Source organism: Besnoitia besnoiti, chromosome VII, assembly GCF_002563875.1.
Source record: "Besnoitia besnoiti strain Bb-Ger1 chromosome VII, whole genome shotgun sequence".
Classification (NCBI taxonomy): domain Eukaryota; phylum Apicomplexa; class Conoidasida; order Eucoccidiorida; family Sarcocystidae; genus Besnoitia; species Besnoitia besnoiti.
In genome coordinates, this window is record NC_042362.1 from 2,789,247 (window position 1) to 2,813,255 (window position 24,009).

At 58.5% G+C, this 24,009-nt stretch overlaps 6 protein-coding genes across 6 annotated transcripts; 5 read left to right on the top strand and 1 right to left on the bottom strand.

Annotated features, from left to right (window-relative positions):
- Positions 1-48: 48 nt before the first annotated feature.
- BESB_080020 (uncharacterized protein) lies at positions 49-549 on the top strand (the record flags this gene model as incomplete). Its single annotated transcript, XM_029366364.1, has 1 exon — positions 49-549. One exon carries the CDS (start codon positions 49-51, stop codon positions 547-549), a length of 501 nt encoding a protein of 166 aa, XP_029217795.1.
- Positions 550-858: 309 nt separating this feature from the next.
- BESB_080030 (HAD hydrolase, family IIID protein) lies at positions 859-5,455 on the top strand (the record flags this gene model as incomplete). The annotated part of the gene is made up of 8 exons (XM_029366365.1): positions 859-1,863; positions 2,383-2,550; positions 2,937-3,123; positions 3,388-3,440; positions 3,800-3,924; positions 4,163-4,253; positions 4,644-4,774; positions 5,257-5,455. 8 exons carry the CDS (start codon positions 859-861, stop codon positions 5,453-5,455), a joined length of 1,959 nt encoding a protein of 652 aa, XP_029217796.1.
- Positions 5,456-7,859: 2,404 nt separating this feature from the next.
- On the top strand, positions 7,860-12,446 carry BESB_080040 (brix domain-containing protein; the record flags this gene model as incomplete). Its single annotated transcript, XM_029366366.1, has 9 exons — positions 7,860-8,723; positions 9,200-9,258; positions 9,696-9,796; positions 10,218-10,357; positions 10,483-10,587; positions 10,943-11,012; positions 11,488-11,582; positions 12,004-12,075; positions 12,327-12,446. 9 exons carry the CDS (start codon positions 7,860-7,862, stop codon positions 12,444-12,446), a joined length of 1,626 nt encoding a protein of 541 aa, XP_029217797.1.
- A 1,675-nt stretch (positions 12,447-14,121) lies between these two features.
- On the top strand, positions 14,122-16,067 carry BESB_080050 (uncharacterized protein; the record flags this gene model as incomplete). The annotated part of the gene is made up of 2 exons (XM_029366367.1): positions 14,122-15,390; positions 15,576-16,067. 2 exons carry the CDS (start codon positions 14,122-14,124, stop codon positions 16,065-16,067), a joined length of 1,761 nt encoding a protein of 586 aa, XP_029217798.1.
- A 1,492-nt stretch (positions 16,068-17,559) lies between these two features.
- Positions 17,560-20,430, bottom strand: BESB_080060 (U1 zinc finger protein; the record flags this gene model as incomplete). Its single annotated transcript, XM_029366368.1, has 5 exons — positions 17,560-17,658; positions 17,865-17,962; positions 18,332-19,204; positions 19,303-19,807; positions 20,356-20,430. 5 exons carry the CDS (start codon positions 20,428-20,430, stop codon positions 17,560-17,562), a joined length of 1,650 nt encoding a protein of 549 aa, XP_029217799.1.
- Positions 20,431-22,194: 1,764 nt separating this feature from the next.
- On the top strand, positions 22,195-23,940 carry BESB_080070 (uncharacterized protein; the record flags this gene model as incomplete). Its single annotated transcript, XM_029366369.1, has 3 exons — positions 22,195-22,375; positions 22,943-23,026; positions 23,525-23,940. 3 exons carry the CDS (start codon positions 22,195-22,197, stop codon positions 23,938-23,940), a joined length of 681 nt encoding a protein of 226 aa, XP_029217800.1.
- Positions 23,941-24,009: the final 69 nt, after the last annotated feature.

Genomic DNA, 24,009 nt, shown 5'->3' on the forward strand with positions numbered 1-24,009 from the left:
CGCTAGAAGGGCAACCGCTGGATCCTCGGATACGACCAGGTTCTCGGAATGCTTTCAGGTCACTGCGCTGTGAGGAGAAAAGGTGCATGCTCAGCCGGATGGACGATGACTCGCCGTGTCAGCCGCCACGCAGTTTTATCTACGAGTTGGACTCAACCCTCCAGTGGCGTGCCTTTCGGTCTTGCCGTTCTTCCAGTTCTCTGTGTGTGGCGGTTTCCCCCCTTGTGCGGCGGGGACGAAAGACACCGAGACAGGGGGGTCGGTCGCCTGGCTCAGCGCTTCGGCGCAGTTGACGCAGCCCAGCAGCGGACGCCTCTCGCGTTGCATGGCCGCCCCACCATCTTCCTGCGGTTTGCCCCCTATGATGACATAACGCCGTCTTTCTCGCTTCCACTCCATCTTCTGTCGAAGACGAATCAGCGTGCGCTTCTTGGCGCCTCGCGCCGCCGCCGACCGTCTTTTTTCGCGGGCGGCGACCTGGGGCGTGGCTTCGCGGCTGTCCTCCGACGCGGACTTTTGGGGAATTTGGAGCGGATGGCCTTTCTCTGAAGGGCATGTCCACTCAGCAGCTTCACTCTCATTCGCACGTCTGCTTGCCTCTTCGACCCTGCCTTCCGAAGGTGCTGCGGCGCATTCCCGTGGGCATCGTCAGTCAGCACAGCGCAGGGGGCGTAGGCTTTGCCACAGACCTTGTGAGTTCTCTGGATTGTCCTTCCCTGCTCTTTTCTGCGCAGCTCGATTCTCGAAATGCGCGTCCACCACTGAAGCCGCTCAGCTCCCCTCTGCGTATCGCTCGTGTGCTCGCTGGAGGCCGGGACCGGGGGGACAGGGTCGAAGCTCGCCGCCTACCCGCAAAGGATGACGATTCCCGAGACGCGGGACAGAGAAGACCAATCTCAGTCAGAAGACTCCAACTGCGCGTCGTCTCCGAGCGAGGAATCTGCCGCTCCGCTCACACAGACTGACAGTTTCGACAGCAATTCCAACGCCTCCGGCTTTCCCGCATTTTCCTCGTCTGCAGGGGGTTCGCAAGGCAACGCCCGCCGGGGAGTTGTTTTTGAGGAAGGGCAAAGGACTGGCGTGGACGCCCGAAGAAGCAGCGCTGCCTCCGACGACAACGGTCCCGAGGCCCTTCTGCACAATCGAGAGGAAGAGACGAGCGCTGCCGCGCTCGTCTCTGTGGGAAGCGCTGCGAGTCCACTGACGGGGCGGATAAGAGGAAGGGAAGACTCCGGTTCTCCGCATCGCAAGCACTTGAAGCCAGCTCTCGACGGGACGCGTGCAGGGCGCGGGTCGGAGTCGGAGGACACCGCGACCGCGTTGGGCTCCAGGAGTCCGCCTCAGGCCACAGAGGGAGGCACTGCAGCGCCGAGCGACGCTCCGGCTCTCGCAGCTCTTAAGTCCGCCATGAAGGAACGCCAGGAAGAGGCGGGGGAAAGGGTCAGAGAAGACTGTGGGGCTCAAGACGCCTGCGTCTCTTCGTCCAGCGGAGGCGACGAGCCAGACCTCCAGACGCCCGCTGGCGCCGCGACCATGACCGCAGTCGACAGCGCCGCAGCCACTCAGGCTGCCTCCAGTCCGAGGCCCCCGAGCGGCCTCCCGCTTGGGTCGTCTCAACGCCCTCTCTCGAGCCCTTCTTCCTCCTCGTCCCCGTTGACCGCCCTGGCTGTGCCCGCGGACGACGACGACGCCGAAGAGGAGGAAGACGACGAAGAGCCTGAGGGAGAACAAGTCGTCCTGGTTGTCAAATGGTGCGGAAAGCTGTACGACGTCGCTCTCTCGCCTTCGGACTTTGAGTGTTTTTCCGTCGCAGACTTCAAAGAGAGACTGCAGCAACAGCTCTCCGTCCCAGCTGACAAGCAGGTACCGACTCTCGTCTCCACTGCCCTTCCCTTTCGTCTTGTTCGTGGCTTTCGTACCTGCCATGGTCTCTGTGGATCTCTGTCTCGATGTGTCTGTCGTCGAGTTGGTCGTCTCCCAAGCGCGTGCCTGCTGCTGCAGACGCTCAGAGGGAGGCGGAGACGCATGCCTCGTTGTGTCGTTAGGTTTCGGTCTCCGCTGCATAGCTCGGACACAGCGCGGGTCCCTTGCATGCCTGCTTATCGTCTTTACAGGTTGTGTCGGTCACAGTACAGTCTTATACTCATCTCGATCGGCACATGGAGGTCTGCGGCAGCAGACCCCTGCGGTGCCGGTCCTTTTTTCTCGCCCTGCTGGTGGCGGGTCTTCCACGCACCCTCCCGTGTGAGAGACTCGCTGCTTGGTAGATTCGCCTCCGAACACGCCTGCACTCTGTCTGTTGCCCATTTGCCGTCGCCTGTCTCCGCGTCGCGGCTCTTGGTTAAACAGCACACGGGCTCTCTTGCGCTGTCTGGCCTTCAGAAACTTCTCGGGTTCACCAACGCGAAGGGCGGCACGGCGCGAGACGCAGATCTTCTCACTTCGCTTCGCTTCCAGCGAGAGCGGCAAATGATGCTGGTTGGAAGCACCGACGCCCAGCTGCTCGCGGCGGCGCAGGCCCATGCCGCGGCTCTCGCCCAGGGCGACAAAGTACGTTCGCAGCGCAGCAGCGCTCCCAGCAGCCCACTCAGTTCTACCGGCCGCTCCTTTAGACACTCTTTCGTGAAGTGTCTGAAAGATCCAGAACGAAAAGAGTCTAGCAGCACGACTAGCGTGGAAGAGCCTTGGGGAAGCCGGTTGGAAGCGCGCTTGTGTGCGGCTCATGTGCAGAGGCGGAAAGCGGTGAGGCCCTTTGCAGCGCTGCTGTCACTCACACTCGCTCCCGCACCAGCAGAGGTTGGGAGCCCGTCGCGAGTGAGGCTGCGCGGTTGCCGTCTCGCGCGCCTCGTGGCCTCGATGCCATTCGTCTCTCCTCCCCTCTTGGCATCTCTTGCATGCATGCACACCAATGTGTGCGGCGGGCTTTCGCTTTTCAGCTTCTCGATGACTTCGCTGCAGCCTCTGCGGACGTGTTAACGGAGGACGAACTGCGCACGCCGCTGCATCTCTCGCGGCTCGAAACCGCCATAGAGAGGACACAAATTCACCTGCTGCACCCGCCAAGGCCTGGCAAGAAGCTCCTCGTCCTCGACTTGGACTACACGCTCTTTGACTGCAAGTCCCGTAAGTCCGCCACGCGCGAGACTCCCTGAAACGCGTGTCCATCACCCAGAGGCCTGCAGAGAGAAGACCGCGCGGGAGGAGCTGCCGGGCTGCGGCGACTTAGTTACTGCCAGCTGTTGCTGCGTGTATAGATCCGTATGGAACAGGGGAGCCCTGCGCAGTCGGCGTAGATCGAAGCCGCCTCACACGGCTCTCAAGGTGGCTCGCATACGCTCGCAGACCTCCGCGTGTTTCTGTGAGGAGTCTCCTTGTCTTTCGCTGCAGTGGCAGGCAGTATAGACGACTTGAAGCGCCCCTTTCTAGAGCAGTTCATGCAGGCAAGTCTCTTCGCCCGAAATTCTGCCGCGGTCTCCGGTCCGAGCCTGCCGTCTCGGCGCTCTCAGACGCCTGCGCTTGCCACTGAAGCCGCAGTTCGCCTCCTACGACGCACATGCGTGGATCCCAGCGCCGCCCTCCACACGCCTTTCGTGAAGCAGCAGAGAAGCAGAGTCGAGACGTCGTGGCCATAGAAAGCGTGCGCGCGGGCTTCCATATGCATATGCATATATATGTGTATATATTTGGTATATATATTTGTATACCCATGTGTATATGTGTTTGTGTGGAGGTACACGTGACGCGTCGCGAGACGATCCGTGCGTGGCTGCTGTGTGTATCTGTCCGTGAATCTTTGCAGGACGTGTTTCAGGACTACGACATCGCCGTTTGGAGTCAAACGCACTGGAAATGGGTAGAAATGAAGTGCACGGAGCTCGGCTTCCTGACTTCCTCCAAGTTTCATCTCTGCTTCGTCCTCGACCGGTGAGATTATCGGGGGTCTCCCAGGCTTGGCTCCTCGCGGCTTCTCAGGCCTTCTCCCCAAGCAGAGGGGTTCGCGGAAAGTCGAATGACGATGTCGAGAGGGCCCCGTGCAGCGGGAAAGCCACAGAATCGTTCACAAGGACACACTGGCGCTTCAGCCGCAGCCCCGCCGCCAGCGCCTCGCCCGGGCTGCTGCCTCGAGCCGGGCGCATCGGTGTGAATGCGCTGTGTGTCTCAGATCCTCGATGTTTACCGTGTGTTCGCGGAGGAAGAAGAAGAGAGGCAGAGGGTCGTCCCGTGACTCTGGCGGGGAGCTGCGGACTCACGAGGTCAGCGGCGTCCTCTCTTTTCCCGGGCGGGGGCTGCCTCTTTCGCTGAACTCGCTCTTCTCAAACGCGCAGCACCGGTCTGTTTGGCGCCTTCGCGACGCGCGACGCAGGGGTCTGTGTGATCCTGCGAAACGCCAGCGAAATAGCTACGAGCGCGTCCAGCAGTGCCGCATACACACGAGTCAACACGAAGACGCTCCACGCTCTTTCGTCTCGTATTTTGTGCAGACAAGCGTGTTCATGCAGATGCATGCACATCCGTATACATGTGAGCATGCTTGCGTATGATACATTCGCATTTTTCTATGTAGTTTTATATACATGTGCGGAAATGTGCGTCCTCGAGTGTGCGTGAGGGCGCTCCGATGCTCGTGCGTGCGGGAGTTTCAGGTTAAGGCTCTCGAGTTGATTTGGCGCAAGTTTCCTGGGTTCTGGAGCGCGAGCAACACAGTCCACGTGGACGATCTATCTAGGAATTTTGTTTTCAACCCGAAGAATGGAATCAAAGTCTCTGCGTACAAGTAAGTTGCAGGCCGCTCCTGCGGGGTGTCTCCGAGCAGGCGCCCTCACATGAGCCTCTCTTTCCACACGGTTACGTGTTTTTCTCCGGACGCAGCGAGGTGGACTGTCTGTCTGCGCAGGTAACGGCTCTCTTTGTATCTGGATTTTCTCAGCTGTGAAAAGCTGTATCGTTCACGTCCTCAGTATCCCTCTGGGTTCGTCGTCCGCGCGACGATCAGGTATTCATCTTTGCGCACGCGTCAGTTCACGGCGCCTCGCAGGCGAAGTGCCCACGCGTTGAAGCTTTGCTGCCGTCTCGAAACTTCCGCCTTTTTTTCGGTACCTGACTGTTTGAGTGACTGCTTCGTCCTCTGTGCTCAACCGTTCCCTTTTTCTTTCTCGCTTTCTTCGCGGCGCGTCTCGGGTTCTGCTCTATGTGCCTTTGCCTTGCTCCTAGCCTTGGGCGTCTTCATGCGTGCCTTGTCTTTTTTTCCCGCGGCAGAAGGGAGAAGCGAGACAGCGACGCGGAGCTCCTCCTTCTTGGGATTTATTTGAAGCACCTCGCGCAGGCGCCAGACGTTCGCGAAGTCCCGCACAAATACTGGAAAGTCCGCGCTGCCGAGGAGGCGCGGCGCGGCGGAAGTCTCCCGGAGTCTCTCCATTTCTCGACTCAAGCTGCTGCAGAGCCACAGAGCGACTGATTTGGAAAACAGAGCTATCCGCCTCGACAGAGGAAGCGTCACAAAACGCGGAATAGGCCGCCGTGAAGCACAAACGGACATAGCGTTTTATTAGCGGGTACACCGGAGCTGTGCGTGTAGACAGAACTCAAGAGATGTCGCACAAGCTGTAGCTTCTGCTCGAAACGTCTTCTGGCTTGTTGAAAGATCAGATTTCGCAGACCCGAGGCTGATGGAAAGCTCGCGGTTTTCGCTGTCGCCGCGATCGAGCGGACGCGAAGCACGTGGTGACGGGGGTGTCTGTCCTCCCCGAGGCACACACGTTGCGCCGCGTGTTCGCTTCGCTTCCGCGTTTCAGGAAGGCTGTATAGATGTACGTGCGATGCAGTGTAGGGGTAAGTCGCGTAAACAGTCCAGACGCGGGTCTCGAGAACGCGCATTCTTCCTCAAGGCTGTGTTTGCTGAAGGCGATCTGGTCCTTCTCCATCCTATCTCCTACGCTTGGGGTGGAAAGAACCGCTCGGCTCGTGGGTCTCGCTTTGTGCCGAGCATGAATGGAGAAAGGACCTGGTTTTCCGGGTTTCCAGCATTCGTATATAGGTGTGTGTGCATTGAAGCCATGCGTACGGGACTATGAGCCCGGCAAAGCCGTCATGGATTCTGTCTGTTGCTTGTCACGATTTCTTCCGTTGTATTTTGACCATCCGAAACACGCCGGACACCGATGGCTCGCCAACCTCCGAAACTTGTGTCAGCAGACCAGAGAAAGATGGTTCATTTCGGCGCACAGTCTGCAGCACGGGGAACGGCGGAGAGCGTTACACTCGCTACCCACGTCGCTCCTCGCGCGGTGTTTCTGTGTTGCCGACAACCTTATCGCGTGCAACGCATGACGCTAGCAAGACCTGGACCTTTCCGGAAGGTGCTCATGAAGCAGAAAACGGATAGACATTGCTCATGTTTGCGGTTCAACCCTAGACACGCTCCCCGACGCGTTGCTGCTGCAGACTGTCCTGTCTCTTGCTCGCTTCGAACACGCGGCGCAGGGCACCTAAGAGTGATGCCTCCACGCACGATAGACAGGCGACTGCCGCTGTGTGTGCGCCTTTCCAGTTCAGACACGCTGTGAGATTCTTCGAGTGCCGGATGATTGAGGGATGCATGGCAGGCGCCCACTCGTGAATACACTCTTGATTGTGTCAGGCTCTTTGCAGCGTGGATGGCAAGCTGACCCCCAGTGAATTCACGGTTGTGTCGACGGCGAGTCGGTCCTGAACGAACTCGCGGTCACTGGAAAACTTGGCCGCCAGAGCGGGCCCTGTGTTGTTTGTGGAAGCCATAGTTTTGAGAAAGCGGCTACTCTGAGCCACTGAAGTCGAAGAGGCAGCTGCCTGGCTCTTTCCGGTCTACCGGTGTATTGAGCTTCTGTTCAGACCGTCAGTCAATTTCGTAACGAACGCCACGTGAAACCAGACAGCCGCTTCGTGCCTCAAGCCTAGCAATCGTAGGAGGGAGCACCGCCAGTCTGCTACGCTACGGTCTACAGTTTGCGAAGACAGAGACGACGCACAACTCAAGGCCGCGAGAGGCCAGCTCCCGCGAGAAGCGCTCTCGTGAGCAGCAATTCGAAAGCTGGCAAAACCCGTAACGCTGAAGTGCGAAGCCGCCCGGACTTTGCGCGAGTTTCGAGTTGAGGAGGAGCGGCTGCTGCCTGCTCCCCTAGAAAGAATCGAAGAGCTCGTGTCCCGTCGATGCATATTTGCTCAGCGAAGCTCGAGGTGTAAGGAGGCAGAGGCCCTACGGGGAGAAAGCAGCAGTCCTGTCTCTAACAGAGAACACTGGCACTGACATGATGAAAACATGCCAATCCCGGTTTGTGAGGAAAAGAATCTCGAGGCAATTGAGAAAGACCCGGCGGAACGGAATCCGCATGCAGTGCCTCATGTCCTTTTCGCGACTTTGCTTGTTCTGTTGTGGGGCTAGTTTTGCAATACATTTGAGTTCCGAGGCCGTCCTTTAACTTCTCTCTTTTCTCTTTCCTTGTATGTGTGACTTCTTTTTCTACTCCGAATCTTCTCAGCGTCCTGTGAGCGACAGTCGCTGCCTCGTCCCTCGTCTTCTTTGTCTCGCCGTCGCGCCTAGCCCTTCAGCCATTTCCAGAGAAATCTCGGGGCTAGTGAAATTCCCTTCTCCCAGTCCTTCCCTGGCTTTCCAGTGCGTGCTCTTTTCCTCGAGTGCTCTTCCCCTTCTTTGCTGGCGCTCCTGCGGCTCCGCCTGCACCACTGTTCTACGTGACTCGCTGGCGCGACTCCGCGTTTCTTTTGCAGGACTCCACTTCACTCAGCGTTCCTCTGTTGTTTCGTTTGTCTTCTTCGGCGACCCGTCCCTCCAGCCTCTCGCGCGTAGCCTTCGCTCCGCACACACCATGGGGGCAGGCAAGAAGCCTCAGGCGGCGAGGAGACACGCGCCAGGTGCCTCCGCGCGGTCGGAGGATGCGGCGCCGGACGGGAAGAACGAGCTGAAGAAGCGCCAGGCTTCGAAAGAGCAGGCAGCCTTGGCCAGACAAGCCGGCAAGAAGCTGCAGAAGACTGCTGGGCTACAGAAAATCAAGTCCGTTTCTTCGTCTACCGCGTCTTCTTCCATGATGGCGAAGTCAAACGGGAAGAGACCGAGCTCCGCCGCAAAGGGAGCGCACGCTCTACAGGAGAGAAAACCGCGCAGCGGAACTCAGAAGAAAATGGAAGAAGAAGAGGAGGAAGACGAGGGGGAAGAAGAAGAGGAGGACGCAGAGGTCGAAGAGGAGGACGCAGAGGTCGAAGAGGAGGACGCAGAGGTCGAAGAGGAGGACGCAGAGGTCGAAGAGGAGGACGCAGAGGTCGAAGAGGAGGACGCAGAGGTCGAAGAGGAGGACGCAGAGGTCGAAGAGGAGGAAGATGAGGAGGAAGATGAAGGTGAGGAAGAAGAGGAAGATGAAGAAGACGCTCTTTCGTCTTCTCTCCGTGCAGTGAAACCTCAGAAGCGGAGCGAGCCGGCGCCGACTTCGTCTGCAGAAGAGGACGAAGAAGGTGAAGAGGACGGCGAAGCCGACGCTGAGGCGTCAAAAGGAGAAGATCCTGCGGCCGCTGCGGAAGCCGATCCTTACCTTCTCGCCGAGGCGCACTACCTTCGGAAAGAAAAACGATGGGTAAACCGCCAGCGCGTGCTGGTTCTGGGGAGCCGAGGCGTGACTTTTCTTCAGAGACACCTAATGGAGGACTTCAAGAAGCTTCTTCCTCATCACAAGGCCGAGGTAAGCGATGCGGACGCCCACGTCTCCGCTTTCTTTGAGTCCCGATGCCTCTGGTAGGTCTTCGTGCTGAGACGGGAGAGTCCCAAAAGCCCAGGCCGCACACGACGCGAGATCCTCTCGCGTTTTTCTCCGAAACGTGCCGCCTCGCCGCGCTGTCTGGACTGTAAACCTACTTGAGAGGCGGCTGAGATCCTGCGAAGGCGGACCGAGCAAGCGCTCCAGGCGAGGAGGGACCCGTCCTCCCGGGGTGTCTTTCTTGAATTGCGTCGAGTTCGTGTCTTTGCGGCCACCTCGCGCGGGTGTTTCATTTATTTTTTTTGAGAGCAGGAATACTGCGCGCCGCTCTCTGAGAGAAGCGGTGCCTCGTACGCACGGCGAGGCTTTCGAGAGATAACGATGTTCTCCGCGCGGGACTTGAGGGGCAGAAGATGTCGGTTTGCATGCCTTCTCCTAGTGTGTGTCTTTCTGTTTCGCAGTCCAAGTGGGAGAGGAAGCAGACAATGAAGGACATCAGCGAGCTGGCGCAGCTGAGATCGTAAGTTCCCTTCCGTCCCGGGGCTGGGTCGAAGCCATGGAGCTTTTTGAACACGTCTCTGCGCAGGAGCTGCGGGAATGCCAGTTTCACATGCGACTACCAGCATACATGCGTACATCCTCATGAGTTGTTTCCTCCAGTCGCATAGTTTTTACTCCCTACATACATACATACATACACATACATACATACATAGATGCACACGTACGTACAGCTACCCTTCATTTACGCATGTGTGAATATGTCCGCCTGAGAACGTCTGTGTTTGCCGTAGACAGTCGTCTACAGCAAACACAAACGTTCTCAGTTACAAACTTTGCTAGTACGTACCTTGGTAGAGTTTTGACATATATATGCTTACAGATTTTCTGCGTGGCTCGTGTTGGGCCAGCAGTTTCGGGTTTAAACTGCGGCGCGCGTGGGTGATTTTTGTTCAGATGTAACAACGTTCTCTACTTCGAGAGCCGAAAGCGCGACCTTCTGTTGCATGTGTCAAAGATCCCTCACGGTCCGACGGTCATCTTCCGCGTCCTCAACAGTGAGTCTCTCTCGGTGCCGCACCCGTGGAGCGGCGGAAGCTCGGCTGCGGCGGCGGGAGAGGCTTCGTGCTCTCTCGGCTCCACTGAGACGCTGCTGGGCTCCCTCGGGAAAGTCTTCGTGCGGTTGCGTGGAGCCTCGTCTTGATTTCCAGCTTTGCAAGGCGCCGAGAGCCAGGGAGAGCGACAACAAGCGCGCGAGGGTCACCGCAGGGTGACAGAGCGTGAACCCGAGGGAAAAAAGGCGTAGCTGCGCCTCACTCTCCTCTCTAAATAGTAGATGCGCCTCGTCTGTTTCACCTGCCTCACGCCTCCGTATGCATGCACACACACACTTACGTGTCTGTATATGCATGAAAGCGTATGAAAGGAGTGTGTATGCCCATAGGGGGCCAGCTGCGGTTTTTTGTGTCTTGTCTGCAGTTCACACGCTGGCAGAGATGAAGATGACGGGAAACTGTCTGCTTCACTCGCGCCCGCTGCTGCTTTTCAGCCCCGAGTTCGGCTCCGAGCACTCTCCAGCGCCGCCTCACCTCGCGCTGTTGAAGGAGCTGTTCATTCAGGTAGGAGACGCATGCGGGAGGGGGAGGGGAGGGATGGCGGTCTCGAGCGTGCTTTTCTTCTTTTCGCGTGAAGGAGACTGAGGAGACGCTGTGGCCGCTTGTCTGTTTGCCTGTCTCTCGTTCAGGTCTTTGGAACGCCGCGAAACCACCCCAAGGCGAAGCCGTTCTTTGATCACGCGTTCGCCTTCTACAAGTTCGACGGCAACCGCATCTGGTTCCGCCATTATCAGGTACGCCTCTCTCCACGGTGGCCTTCTGACTCTCGCACGCCCACCGACGGTCTGCTTCAGCTTCCCGGCTCGCACTGCTGCGCCAACGCATGCTGCCGCGGGCTGCAGCTGCGGCTGGTGCCTCTGTGTGTGGCGCGGCGTCGCGAGGCGGGAGCCTGCAGAAATACCGTGCAGGAAACGTCTGCGAGAGATTCCTCGAAGCCTGACTCTCCGCGCTTTTCAAGGCGTAGCGTCAAATGCGTCTTCGAAACGCATGCACATCTATATATGTCCATGGGGTATATACCTGAAGATACTCGATGCGCTTTCAACTTGTATGACGGCGTGCGCCTGCGTGGCTGCATCTCGCTTGCAGATTGCGCCTCTGGTGGGAGGTGATGGCGGCGACGCGGATAAGCCGGATCGGCAAACGTTCATTGAAATTGGTAGGTGCCTGTCGTTTGTCCAACCTCTCACCCCTTCCTTTGGAGAGGCTGACTGACTCAGATGCGCATTTGCCCGCACGTCCGTGGCGCGGATGTCGCGGGCGGCTAGTCGGCCGGACGTTGTTCAGTTAATTCAAAAAAGGGTGGTTCAGAGTGACGTGAAATTCTTCATTTTTGGTGTCGGGGGCCTCATTCGGCTGCCGAATCTCCGCGTGCGTGCACCAGTTATGACTGATCTCCTTTCTCCAATACCCTGTGTAGTACCTTGGGTACTCGGGGGACACTATGTATCTGCTGTAACATTAAAGCGATTCTTGGCATTGCTCTAGGGCGCTTTTCGAGGAACGGCAGTCTAGCTTCCGTTTTTGTAGTGACTTGGCAGTGGCGTGGGTCGGCGCATGCACGCTCCACTAGGCAAGGCGCCACGGGTCACGCTTGACGAGCGATGTGGAGTTCCTGCTGCGCCCCTTTTCAGGGCCGCGGTGCGTCCTCGAGGTTGTAAAGATCCTGGACGGCGCGTTCAGCGGAAAGACGCTCTGGAGCAACAAACACTACGTCTGCTCAAGAGACGTACGTCGTTCGGGGAGCAGCGCTGCGCCACAATGCGGATTGAGCGACGGGCGGCTGAAGAGATTCATCACCGGGGGGTTGGGGGGGGAAACAACTGGGTCAGGCGTCGCGGGGGTCACCTAGTGGAGGCAGAGGGCGCGCGAGCTCCGGGCGGATCTCTACTATTTGAGCCGTTGCCGTCGACTGGAGCTGCATTCGTCCCACGTATCGCTAGCCACACGCGGCACGTAGACTCTCTCCTCGGGCAGCGCACGCGACTCCTGAGGCGTGCTTTGCCGCTCAAGCCGGAGGGGAGGGCGTCGAGATCGCGGCGCCGGGTGTGCGGCGAGCCTAATCTCGCACTTTTGTGCGACGTAACGCTTCGAATTCACTCGCGGAGATCCGATTCCAGAGGTCGTCTTTCTTGCTTGTCTCTTCTCAGCTCGCCGCGCTCCAACGCGTGGCTCGTGCGCAGACGTACGCGCAACGCGTCATGGCTAAGGAGAAGCGCAGTGTAGGTCGAGATGGGAGTTTGACGCGAGTGAAAAGTCTTTCGCAGGTCGCGAACGGGAATGCCGCGACACGTCGTTCTGCTGGCGCGTGGGTTCGCCGTAGGAAGCAGCAGTATACTGTTGGGCGGTCAGCTTGCGTTTCTGAGGACACGCTTTTTTTTGAATCGAGTGGAGCCGTACACGTCTCCGCGGAATGGGAAACTCAGAGCGACCACGGGTTCTCTTTTGGTGTTTTTCGCTTCTGCTTGCCCAGGAGCGCCTGGAGAAATCGCTCATCGAAGAGAGTCCGTTGGCTTTCGAGAACGTTTTCGGCGACTTCGTCAAAGACGCTGACGAGGCGCGGTCCAAGAAGAAACGGAAACTCGGAGCGTGATGCACACACTGCAGCATGCACCACCATCCTTTCCATCTTTCTTCTGTTGCCTAACAGCCTCCTCCGCACCGCTTTCCGCTATTTTCTGGTTTTGGCGAGCGGTGTGACGTCCTCCATCGGAGTTCGACTTTTTTCCGAATGCCGTGGAAAACCCTCTTCACATCTGTCCTCTGGAAGAAAATCCGCTAAACGGAGCGTTCGCTCTAGTTTTGGAGTTAAAAAACGCCCCTTTTTTCTAGCAAACTGCCTGTAGTGCCATAGGCGTTGTGTATGCACAAAACTGCATACGATCGTTGCCGCACAATTCTCGAGCAGTGATTGAGCATTTCCTACTACCGGCACTGTTTGCCGAAGGGGATTTCCTACGAATAATACATACGTGATTCAGCTGCCCTAGTACCGCGGATCCGGTAGACAGCCGGCGAGTCTAGAGGTTACCTATCACTTCAGCACGACGCTAGGCACGTTGCGACATTTGAATCGCTCCTACACGGTCCCCGGTACGTCCGGTGGGAAGGCGTGACTCTTTGCCGCAACGACGGGGTTTTCAGGACGAGACTTGTCTCTCGATAGCAACACTACACGGAAATAACTGCCCGCGCTGGGTGTATGCAGACTCATCTGTACCTTCCGCTACCAGCTGGATTTGAAAAAATGAGTTCCCAAACTTGTTGAGTCCTACACTGAGGTGGAAACCCGCAACGTGTTTGCTGCCGCGTATATTGCCTTCCGCGGTCCGGTTGCCTCCGTGAACACACATTTCCAAAGACAAACTCTGCAACCAGACAGGCGAAGTCGCCGCTCATGCGGCGGCAGGTTTTCGACGCCGACTCGAATGTTTGACGACCGCAAGTTCTCAATTGTACTGGAGGTCTGGAAGGCAAACCCAGCGGCAGGCACCGACCGCGAATGAATGGACGGTCGTGCGACGCCGGACTCGTGCCGGTCTTTTGTTCTTTGAGACACTGCTGATGCTTTGCTGCGGACTTGCTCGCACCGCGACAGAGCTTGGAGCCAGTTTTCAGCCAACCCCGCAGTCGACGTGCCTTTCCTCAGATCGCTCGTCGTCAGCGCCTGCGAATGCCCTCCATCTTTTTTCGCTTCGTGGAAAAGGTCGCTGCTCCATTTGGCAGTCCCCTCGCCGCGCTTTTTGCCGTAACAGAATGATGCGCCGTGGGAGGCGCCGCCATTCCGCCGCCCTTCCTCTCCCGAGCGTTCGATGACTTGCGTCGATATTGTCTGCGGGTTGCTCGCCTCCGAGCGCCGAGACTCGTCTTGCAGAGTTTCGGCTTCCCAGCCGCGTTTGTTTCTGCTTAGAAACAGAGACCACTCGACTTCCTCTGTTCCGATTCAAGCGGGAAAGCTCTGGACACGCTTTCTGCCGATTTTTTCCGTTTCCTGTCGCGTTCTGCATCCCTTCCGCGCGCCTCTGCTCTTGTCTTCTTCCCTAGACGCCAGACACGCGCCAGTATGGCTAGCTAGCCTCGGCGTGGTCAGTGGAAACGCGTGCACTACTCGCCGAGGCATTCGGTTGTCAGCTTGGCAGCTGTGAAGCCGCCGCGCCCTGTTTTCTGGGCGTCGAATACTTCCTTTTCGACTCCTTTTTCTACCTGCCTGCACGCACCTTTGCGGAGGACGTCCTGTCTCTACTGCTTCCTTCGGGAATTCCATCACCATGGCGCTCGTCGCCCCTATCGCGCCCGCCTCAGGCATGGGTCCGCCATCTCGCCGGCGTTCCCTCACGCCGTCGAGAGAACTCGACACTTACCGTTTCCAAGGTGCGTCCTCCTCTGTAGTGGCGACGCTTGCTCAGCAAAGCAGCTCGAACTCGCGCTTTTACTCCATCCAATCGACTCCGCGCACGCCGGCGACCGTGGCTGAAGCCGCGGCGAATGCCGCACTGCGCGCGGCGCAGGCGGCTGTCGCGGCTGCCCATGCAGCCTCGATCGCTGCAGACGAGTGCGCAAATATGGAAGAATCTGTCATGTACTCGCCGCAGATCTCTCCACTCGACGACCCGCCGAGCGCCTTCCCCAAAAGCGTGACTGCATCCGCGAACTCCTCCCGCGCCGTCAGCCTCTCTGGCGCGGAAACGGCGCGCAGCTCCCTCGGTGACAGACCGGAGACGAAGTCGGTGGCGCAGAGCCGCGAAACTTCGTGTGTGATTGCGCTCACGAGTCAGGAGAGGTCTGGCGGCGAAGTGGCGATTTTCCAACGGGAAAAGAGTATCTCCGCCATTCTCGGGAAACAGGACGGCAGGAAACCGCTTAGCCGCACCACATCGGCGATGCTGCCGACGCTGCGCTCGGGCTTCCAACCGCAAAACGCAAAGGTGCAGCAAAACACAGCATCCGCTGTGGCATCGTCGGGAAAGAGCCTTGGGCGCCGCGCGTCGGTTTGCAACTTCGGAGCCAACGAGCAGGCCGACAGACAGGTCAGCGGAACTACACGCTCCTCGAGCAGCTTCAGCGGCAGCAGCGAGGCATCCGCCTCCACGGTTGCGCTTTCAGTCACGCCGCTCGGCAAAACGCTTGGCAGAAGAAGCGCAAGCGTCCAGTGCTTCTCCAGTCATCGGCTGACAAGGCGAGACAGCACCAGCAGCCAGTTGCCCCTGGCAAGTCGCCAACCTAGCGACTCCGGCATGGATTTGCACTCGCCCGCGGCCTTCCTCCGACTCGGCGTCGTGCGGCAAGTCACAGGCGACAGCAGCCGAATGACCAGCGGGATGAGCATGTTTATGGAGGACGCTGCCGCGGTAGCCATGTCGCTTGCCGAAAATGAGGAATCCGTGGACGCGCCGCCGCATCCCCATACTCCCAAAGAGGCACCCAAGCCCCCGAAATCGCCCGCGCCCACAAACTCAACGCCAGTGCGAGTGCTGTCTAGATTCGCCTCTGTTCCCGCTCTCCTGCCCGCCGACGAACAAAGGCAGAAAATGCTCAAGGTAAGTGAATGACGAAACTTGTCACGTTGGAATGGTGTAGAGAGGGACGCGTGTGGCTGTAGGCAGTGCGAATTTTTTACATGGGTCCTGTTGATGCACATCGAACAGCAGCAGCATTGTACCCGTCGAGTTTTCGCTTTCGCCGCTCATGTGTGTGTATTTGTGTTCAAAACCGGCGTTTTTAGGAGGGGATTCCGCCTACGCTGACGGCACAAGATCTGCTGAAGCTGCAACGCGACGCGAAGAAAAACTTCAATTCGCAAACTTTCCTCTCTGGCGCGACGCTCAAGAGCTTGCTGATGGCGCCCGACGACAACGGGTCGGAAGCGCCAGCGAAAGCTCCTGCAACCCCGGTGAAGAAGTCCTTTGCATTCCTCGCTATTGAAGCCGCTCGAGCGGCGGCCGCGGCTTCACCGGACGGCAATTTCTCTCGCACGCTGTCCTTTCCAGAAGAGAAGACGCCGCGCACGTCGTTCAGCATGATGGAGGATAAAGAAGAGGAATGCGAATTCCAGGGCAGGCGACGCCCAAGACTCATCGTCGTTGAGGATGAAGACGAAGTCGACATCATCGCGGCCTCTGAGTTCCTCAGACGCAACAGGCTTACCCACTCCTGCAAACACTTTGGAGACAGATGCAAGATTATCCTCCAGAATATGGCTCGCCTCTGCTGGTAGACGCGATCCCACCTGACGCGATGAAGGCCTCGAGTGTTGGCGTGGTGCCACGGGTCACTTTTTACGCAACTTTCTTCGGCGTCGCGGCTGTGCCTCGCTGCCCTACGGGCGTGCGACGAGCTCCGAGTCCGCAAACGCGCTGGTAGATGGTGGACTCGCGCTCGAGCCAGTCGGTTTTTGAACATTCTGTTCGTGTGCGTACACACATTTGCACGACGGCGACAGGCATGGACGGCGAGCGTATGCAAGAGGACGGACGCGGAGGGACTGAGAATCGCTCCGAAGACGCGCGACGCCGTCTGGTCGCGCCTCGTGGCTGTGAACTCGAGCGCCATTAATGTGTTTTGCGTGCCATTTTCTAGCGGGAACGCGTGCCGGAGCACGGCGACGCTAGCGGGCGGCGTTTGCGTGGGTTTGAAGAGTGAAGGGGCTGTCCTGCGGAGCTCCCGAGAGGCTTCGAGGCCTGCTGGACTTACCAGCCGTCTTACTTTCTTATTTTCTGGTCGCACCCGGGAGCCGACGCAAGGTTACCGCGGCATTTTCTCGTGTGCGATCCGCCGCGGACACTGTGGCATTATTCTCACCCAGTGCAGTCGAATGTACTACAGGGAAAATGCGTTTTTTAGAAGGTAGTTTCTGTTCAGTGCGAGTACATTCTCCGGCAACTGACACCCTGCGTGCGTCCATTTGCGGGCCTGCGCCCTGTGTGTCGTCGCCACGGTTTTCGAAACGAAGTTTAAAAAAGTGGTTTTCGTGCCTGTGGAACCCAGATGCACCTGGCAGGGCAGAGCGTGGCTGGGGGCGGCGACAGGGAAGGCGAAGGAACGCACTCGCAAGTCGTTACCGTGCGGGTCCTGAACCGCTGGCACTAAACACCTCTTTCCGTAAGACTCCCTCGTTTGTGAAACACGCCCCCGCACTACGAAGGTTTTGGCGTTCAAAACTGAAACAAAACCGCCTGCATGCTCCAGCGGCTCCCACCCGCGCGTGGGCGGCATCGGCACCATAGTTTGGCGCTTGAAAAAGCGGAAAACGTGCGGCCGAACCGGCGCTCCACGACCACACACAAAGAAACGCTTCCGCGTCTCTCGCCACGCAGCTAGCCTGATGACAGAAAAATGCCTGTAGAGCCGCTAGGGTGAGTCGTGGGTCGTGAGCGTGAGGATTCTGTAGAGAAGACGACCCGCAGGCTGCTACACAGGGCTCTTAGTAGTGAGAAACCGTCAAACCGCATATGGAAACGCAGGAACGCTGGAGGCCCGTTACAGAACGCGGGCGACGCACATACTGACTTTGCGTCGCGGCCGCCCTCAGGGGTGAGGCAGGCATCGGGAGATAAGAAGAATTCAAAAGCTGAAAGAATTGACGAAATGAGAGATCCGGGATTCAGTTCCGGAATCCTGCCGCGAACCCAGACTCGAGGCGCCAGCCGCAGCGGCGAACGTCGCCGTTGCCCCATGCAGCTCCAGCACAGACACCAGAAACCCTGCGCCTAGTCTGCAGTGAGCTTTCGGAGACCTGATACTTTGATTTTCTTTGCTCTCCTGAACGCCACGGGCGCCGCGCTGCCGTCGCCGGTCTCCTCCGCCGCCTGCATATTGCACCCCTCACAGCAAAAGAGATGCTCTCAGATTTCTTGATGATGCAGATACACGGTTAACTGCAGATCGCGCGCATTCGTCTCCGGCTGTCTGCGCAGCGCCACGTGTGCAACGTTATAGCGAGACCAGACCTAGGGGTCGGGAGCGCTGAGGCCCGAAAAGACCCGGAGGTTTTATTTCTGGAACGTGAACTGACCATAGGCCGGTAGGTCGGTTTCTGGAGCGGCTCCAAGTCGTCGCGGTGCAGATTCCCGTGACTGGCAATATCCCAGCGTAAGTCCTTCAAATACTCCGCTGCAGAAAAAAAAGAGCGATGACAGACATGTCCACAGCGCCCCGGGCGCGCACTCAACATGGATCGCGGGCGCACGCACAGAAATGCAGACAAGCTATGAACATATGTGCATATAGCTTGTCTATATAGCTTGTCTGCATTTATATGTCTACCTATATACATATACACACATGAGTATACAGATATACAGATAGATAGATGCAAGTGCGTAGGTATTCAAGCCTGTCTATACAAGCGTACATTGTGTTTGGCCGCTACGACGGCCCTCTTTTGTCGTTTGCTGTGTAGAATCTGCGTGCTCCGCTCTCCGTGCCTTCCCCGCTTTCCGCCTCGTTCTGGGCGCTGGACGAGGTTGCGCCTTTGCTCACCTTCTGTGACGGGTTGGCTGTCTTCTTCCTCCTCTTCCTCGAGCCGGGCGCAGCTTCCGAAGCCGCTGTACTCGCCTGCCTTCACTTCTTCCCACTCGCCGATCTGCGGCCCTATTGCCGCCTTCTCGGCCGCCGCCCGCGCCGCGGCCTCGCCCTCGCGCTCCGCGGGTTCTCTGGGCGCGGGCTCTGTCCCCCCAACGGCAGCCGGTGTCTCCGCTGGGGCGTCGGCCTCGGTCTCCGCGGAAGCGGCGCCGTCGATCTTCATGAACTTCCGGCGCCAGGCTTCGCTCGTCGCGCGTCCGCTGCGCTTCCTGTCTCCGCCGCCCCCGCCACCCCCTCCCCGCGGAGGCCCCTGGGCGCCGGGGCTGCTCGCCCACACGTCAGGCAGCGCCGGAGGCTCGGCGCGGCGTCGCGCGCCCAGCAGTTCGCTGCACGCGGCGGCGCCCGTGAGGCCTTCGGCAAACGCTGCATCCGCGTAGTAGCCCAACCCTCGCGGACCGTTCCTGAAGACGTACCCGGCGCGCATGCCCTCGAACTGCGCTGAGGGCTGGAAGGACGCCTCCGCCGCGCTCGCCCACTCAGCCGGCGAGGCAGGGGCAGAGGAAGAGGCAGGCGCAGACGAGGAGGCCGCGGCGTCGCACGCGGAGCGCGCGAGAGCAGGAGAAGGAGATCCGCTCGAAGGCGGGCCGGCGGGATGCGCCTCGCCTTTCACGCTTTTAACGTGCGGCGCGTCAGCGGAGGTTCCGCTCCCCACGCCTCCGGGACCGTTGACCGGAAAAGAAGAGGAGGCCGAAGGCGCCGCCTCGGGTGCCTCAGTCTTGATGGGCGCGGCGAGCAGAGATTGTTGCGACTCCGCGGACGACGCTCGCTCGGCTTTCGGCGGCCTCGCGCCAGTCTCCGCCTCAGTCTTTTCGCTCGCGGCACCCGCGCCTTGCGCCTGGCGCGCCTTCTTGATCGCCACGATCTTCAACTTGGGCCTGGGCGCCGCGACGCCGCCGTCTCTGCCCTGCGTCTGCGCCGGGGTATGTCCGCCGCCCCCGGCGCCGTTGGGGCGCCTGCCCGCAGCAGCGGCGCGCCAGGCAGCGGCGGGAGCGGAAAGCCTGGCGGGGGCGTCCAGGTCGACTGCTGTGTCTGCGAGTTGAAGAAATAGGGCAGGCCCGAGGCCGCGTCGACAAGCATCGACCAGACGCCCCAGTGAGCGGCGACGGGCGGCGCGGCAGCGGGCGCCGACGAGGCTTCGCCTTGTGGCCGCGGAGCCGACGCCGGCGCATGCGAGTGCGGGTGGCAGCCGCCGGCACTCGCATGCGCCTGCTCATCGCGCCGCATCGCTGCAGCCGCGGCGGCCTCGACCCGCGCGATTTCTTCGTGCTCCAGGCGTTCGTTAGCCATCCGCTCCTTCTCCCGGTGCTTCATGCCCTTGATCATCTCTTGCATATTCTGTAGATGACGCTCCGAGAGCTCGTGGCGCTTCACGTTCTGAGCAAGCGAAGCCAACACACAGACACACACACCACCACAGAGCGAAGTGAGCAAAGCGTGGGCGCCGCGCCGCGACAGCGGGTCGCTAGCGAGAATCCACCGAGAAACCGAACAAAGTTGAGCGGCGGAGGCCGGCGAGAGGAACGCGGCGACAGAGAAGGCACGCGCGGAGCGGGGAAACAACAGGGGACGCGAGCGGCGTCTGCGGCCAGGGAGGGAAAGCGCGAGCAAGACCGGTATCGCGCACGCCTCAACGCCCACGAAAGAGAAGAGACAGGCCCCGCTGACACGGAGGGAGGCATCTGCAGCCCCCAGTGTGCGTGCTCATCTCCGCATCGAAGGCGGAAATGGCTGTTCACCCGCGACACAGAGCGGCACAGGGGCACTAACATACGGCCATATAGAGCCACCTCGGCGTTCGCATCTATATCTCCATGTATCGACTTTCTCCCGTTTATCGATCTACTTTTCTATACATCTGTTTTTACTCGGCCTATCTGCATGAGAGTGTGCAGCAGGCAGCAGATTCGGAAGCTTCTCCTCACCATCGTGTGGCCGCTGAGCCACGTTCTGCACACCTCGCAGTAGTGCTTCTTCTGCGACACCCAGCGCTCCGTCATGGTGACGAGAAAACAAAAGAAATGGCCTCGACGGCGAAGAAGAGAGGAAGAAAGGGCGCCAGACCCAAACTGCAGAGATCGACGCATGCCTTCCTCCTCGTGGTACGCTGAGGCACGGCTGCCAGCGCACTCTACGCCCCAGAGTCCCCTCGAAAGAGGCGCGGATGAGCCACAACCGCGCGAGCGAGGCGGAACGCCAAATCCAAACACGAACCGTGAGCAGGAAGCGTCTACAAGGGAGAGACCTATCGCGCATCAACAGCTCGTGGCGAGGGACTGAGAGGGGATAGAGAAAACGCCCTCCTGCGGCGCGCCTCGCCTAAATTCCTCTCGGCTGAGGCCTGCCGGCGACACACAGGACGGCTAGGCGACGACGCCTCTCATGCGCGTACCGGAATGCGAGGAACAAATCAACAGAGACTGGGAAGATGAGAAAGACTGTGCTAAAGGATCGGAAAGAAGACCTGGAAAGCAGGACGGGAGACGAATGAAGGAAAGACACACGCAGAAAGACAGAACGCAAGAGACGATGATAGGAGACGAGAGAGGAGACAGCGGAAAGAAGAGCAATTGAGTAGAAGACAGCCTCCAGCCTCGTAAGACGTAGAGCGAACGAAGGGGATGTGTCAAAGACTATGGAGGCAAAAGTCTAAAAAGTCCATCGAAGCACGCAGCTGACTATGTGTTCTTGATGATGAAACACACTCTGTAGAAGACTCCGCCGGCAACGCGGTCCACGCCTCTGCACAGTTCACCTCCCCCTCAATTTCACAAAAGCCTTCCAAACCGGAGGAAAGAATCGAATTCGACAGTAAGCCGTCCACTGCCTCAGATAGCGGAGATACAAAGATCAGATATTTGTGGAAAGATCGCATCTTGTTTGCATGCATGCGCCTATACTGCGACGTGGTTTTTTTTCTCGCGCACAGAGTACTGAACGAGGTGATGTTCCCCCGCGATTCTCTCTCGCGACAAAAGATGCAACGAAAGAAACCTCGTGACGACGGAACTTGCCGTTTCGTTTTGTCGAGAGTAACTAAAACTCTCTGGGAAATGATTTGTGTACCCGTCGTTTTTCCTGTCGCTCCTTTTTTCTAACATCGTCCCTACCGTGGCTTTGGGCTGGACATAGACTCGACTCCGCCCCTCACCTGTGCATGCGAGCGACGGCTCTGTCGTCCGCATGTTTTTCGCTCGATTTTCAGATTTTTCTGTTTTTTCGCTTTCCAGGAAGAGAAAGGGAAGAGAAGCTCTTCCTCTGTGAAGGAATTTCGCTTCCCGGCTGACCAAAACGGGACTCAACGCGAAAGTCCCACAGGAGGGCGACTCAGCTGTCCATACACCGCATTCGATACGGTATATGTAGATTCAATACCTCGAGTCAACAAGAAGACTCGTGTTCAGATCTTTAACAGAACACAGATGGATCCTTTGTAGATATTGTTTATCTTTGTCCTTGTCTCCTGTTTTTTTTGCTTGCTCTCCTCCCCTCCCTCTCACCGCCTTCTCGTCTTCCTGGGCACCCAGCCGTCCCGTTCTTCCTCGTCTCGTGTCAGTTTTCTGCCCCCTCGTCGACCGCTGGCTTCTCTCTGCGCGAAGCGTATTTGCGGCTTCCTCCTCCGCAGTCTCGCTGCTCCATCACTAGAGGCGCTTGCCTCCTCTCTTCTCTCCTTCCCACGCACTTCTGCAATCGACCGAACGAGCACCAGTCTCCTTCGGGACCCCGTCTGCCTCTTTTCCTGTTTTGTATTTCGTCTCGACACCATGGCGAAGGGGCTCCGCAGCAAGAGCAAGCGCAGATACCGCGCGGTGAAGCGGCAATGCGTTGCACAGACCGTCGAGAGAGACAGGCTTGACTGCGTCAGCGCACGCCTGCAGCTCCTGCAGGAGGGAAACGACCTGGTTGATCTAGATATCCGTCCGCCGAATGCTTTCCTTCACCCAGGTACGTGGCTTTCGGCGCGCTGTTGGAAGCGAAGAGGCGGATAGAAACCCAGCTTGCAGGGCCGAGGAGGGATGAATGCCTCCTGCCCGCGTCAGCAAGGATGAACGGCTGCCTGGGACAGAAAAGGCAAGATAAAGAAGACAGGAGGTCTGAACTCCCGCGTTTGGGGCAGAGAACGAAACGAAAGGGGAAGTGGAACGCGAACAAGTGAGAACTCTGCCGCGTAGACCTCGGCGGATGTGGGCACCTCAAGGAGGGCAGGGGATCTCATGAGACACTGGGCAGGAAAAGGAGCCGCTACGCCGCAGAGATAACGAATCGGGGAAGATATAAAACGCGTCGCCTGCGCTGATTTTCGGGGCGCCGGGCGACATCCTTGCTTCGCGCATCCGGTTTTTTCTCTCGGTTCCGTCTTCAGCCTTCGTCATTCGCCTGCCAGTTGGCATTTTCTTTGCTAGCTGCTCTGCGCCTCCGGTCATTCGTCATGGCGCGTTCGTTGCAACTGTGGTGCAGCAACTGTCTTTGTTCCCTCGTCTGCATGCGGTGCGAAATGGTGTGTGGTTTCAGACACAGAGGGCGCTGTTTTCCCGCAAAAACTCCCCGGGCCCCCTCCGCTCGACTTCCGCTGCGAAAAAGTCGGACTCTTGGCTGGTGAGGAGAACAGCGAACAAGCAGGAGAGACAGCGGAAGCAGAAGAGACAGTGGAGGGGGGATGTGGGGAAGAAACCAGGGCAACCTTTAGCGGAACAAAGGATGATATCGCGGATCAAAAGACGAAGAAAGAATAAGAAACCGTTTTTACGCGTCTTCTGGCATGCAACCCGCTCTCCAGCGCGGAGGCGTGACTTCGTGGCAGAAGAGAGCAAGCGCTTTTAAGAGCGTGTCTCATCGCGGCTGCGCTGCGGTTTAGGGTTTCAGCCCCTGTTCGCTTTCCATTTGACCCTCTTTTTTCGCCTCTCATGTCTGCCGTCCCTCGCCTGGGACTAGGAGATATCCGCTGGCAGATGAACCTACCTCCACACACGCATATCCAGATGTGCATATATATTTGCGATAGTTATGTGGTTCCCTGTGCGTATCCACGATGTGTAGAGGTGAAGATTCGGCGCGGGAATCTTGCTCTGCTGAATCGCTTTTTTTGTTTTTCAGGTCTGGCGAGCACGCACAATCGGCGCAAATACACTCAGGAGGAAGAAGAGGATTTTATGCGGGCCTACGACAATCTCCCAGGCAAGACAAACGACCCACGCACGCACTCACTGCGGAAGCAGGTGTTTGAAGAGCGCCAGGAGGGCGGCATGAACGACGAGGCGGATTCGCCCTCGCACGATGAGGCGATGGACGGCGAGAACGGAGAGGACGCACCGGCCTTCTCAGGCGCCTTTGGCGTCCCAAGCAGCATGATGCTCACCGACGACATGCGCGCGATGATGGAGAAGCGTCGCAAGGCAGAGACCTCGAAGATCCCCGTCAAAGTCAACCTCCTCGCCTCCAAGAAGAAGGCCGAGGCAATTGCCGCGCGGAAGCGCGTCGGAACCAAACAGGGAAACAAACAGAGAAAATAAATGCGCGGAGGGCGAAGGCCTAGGGATGATCGCGGTGCGATACGAAAGAAAAGAGAGAACGCAGGAAAG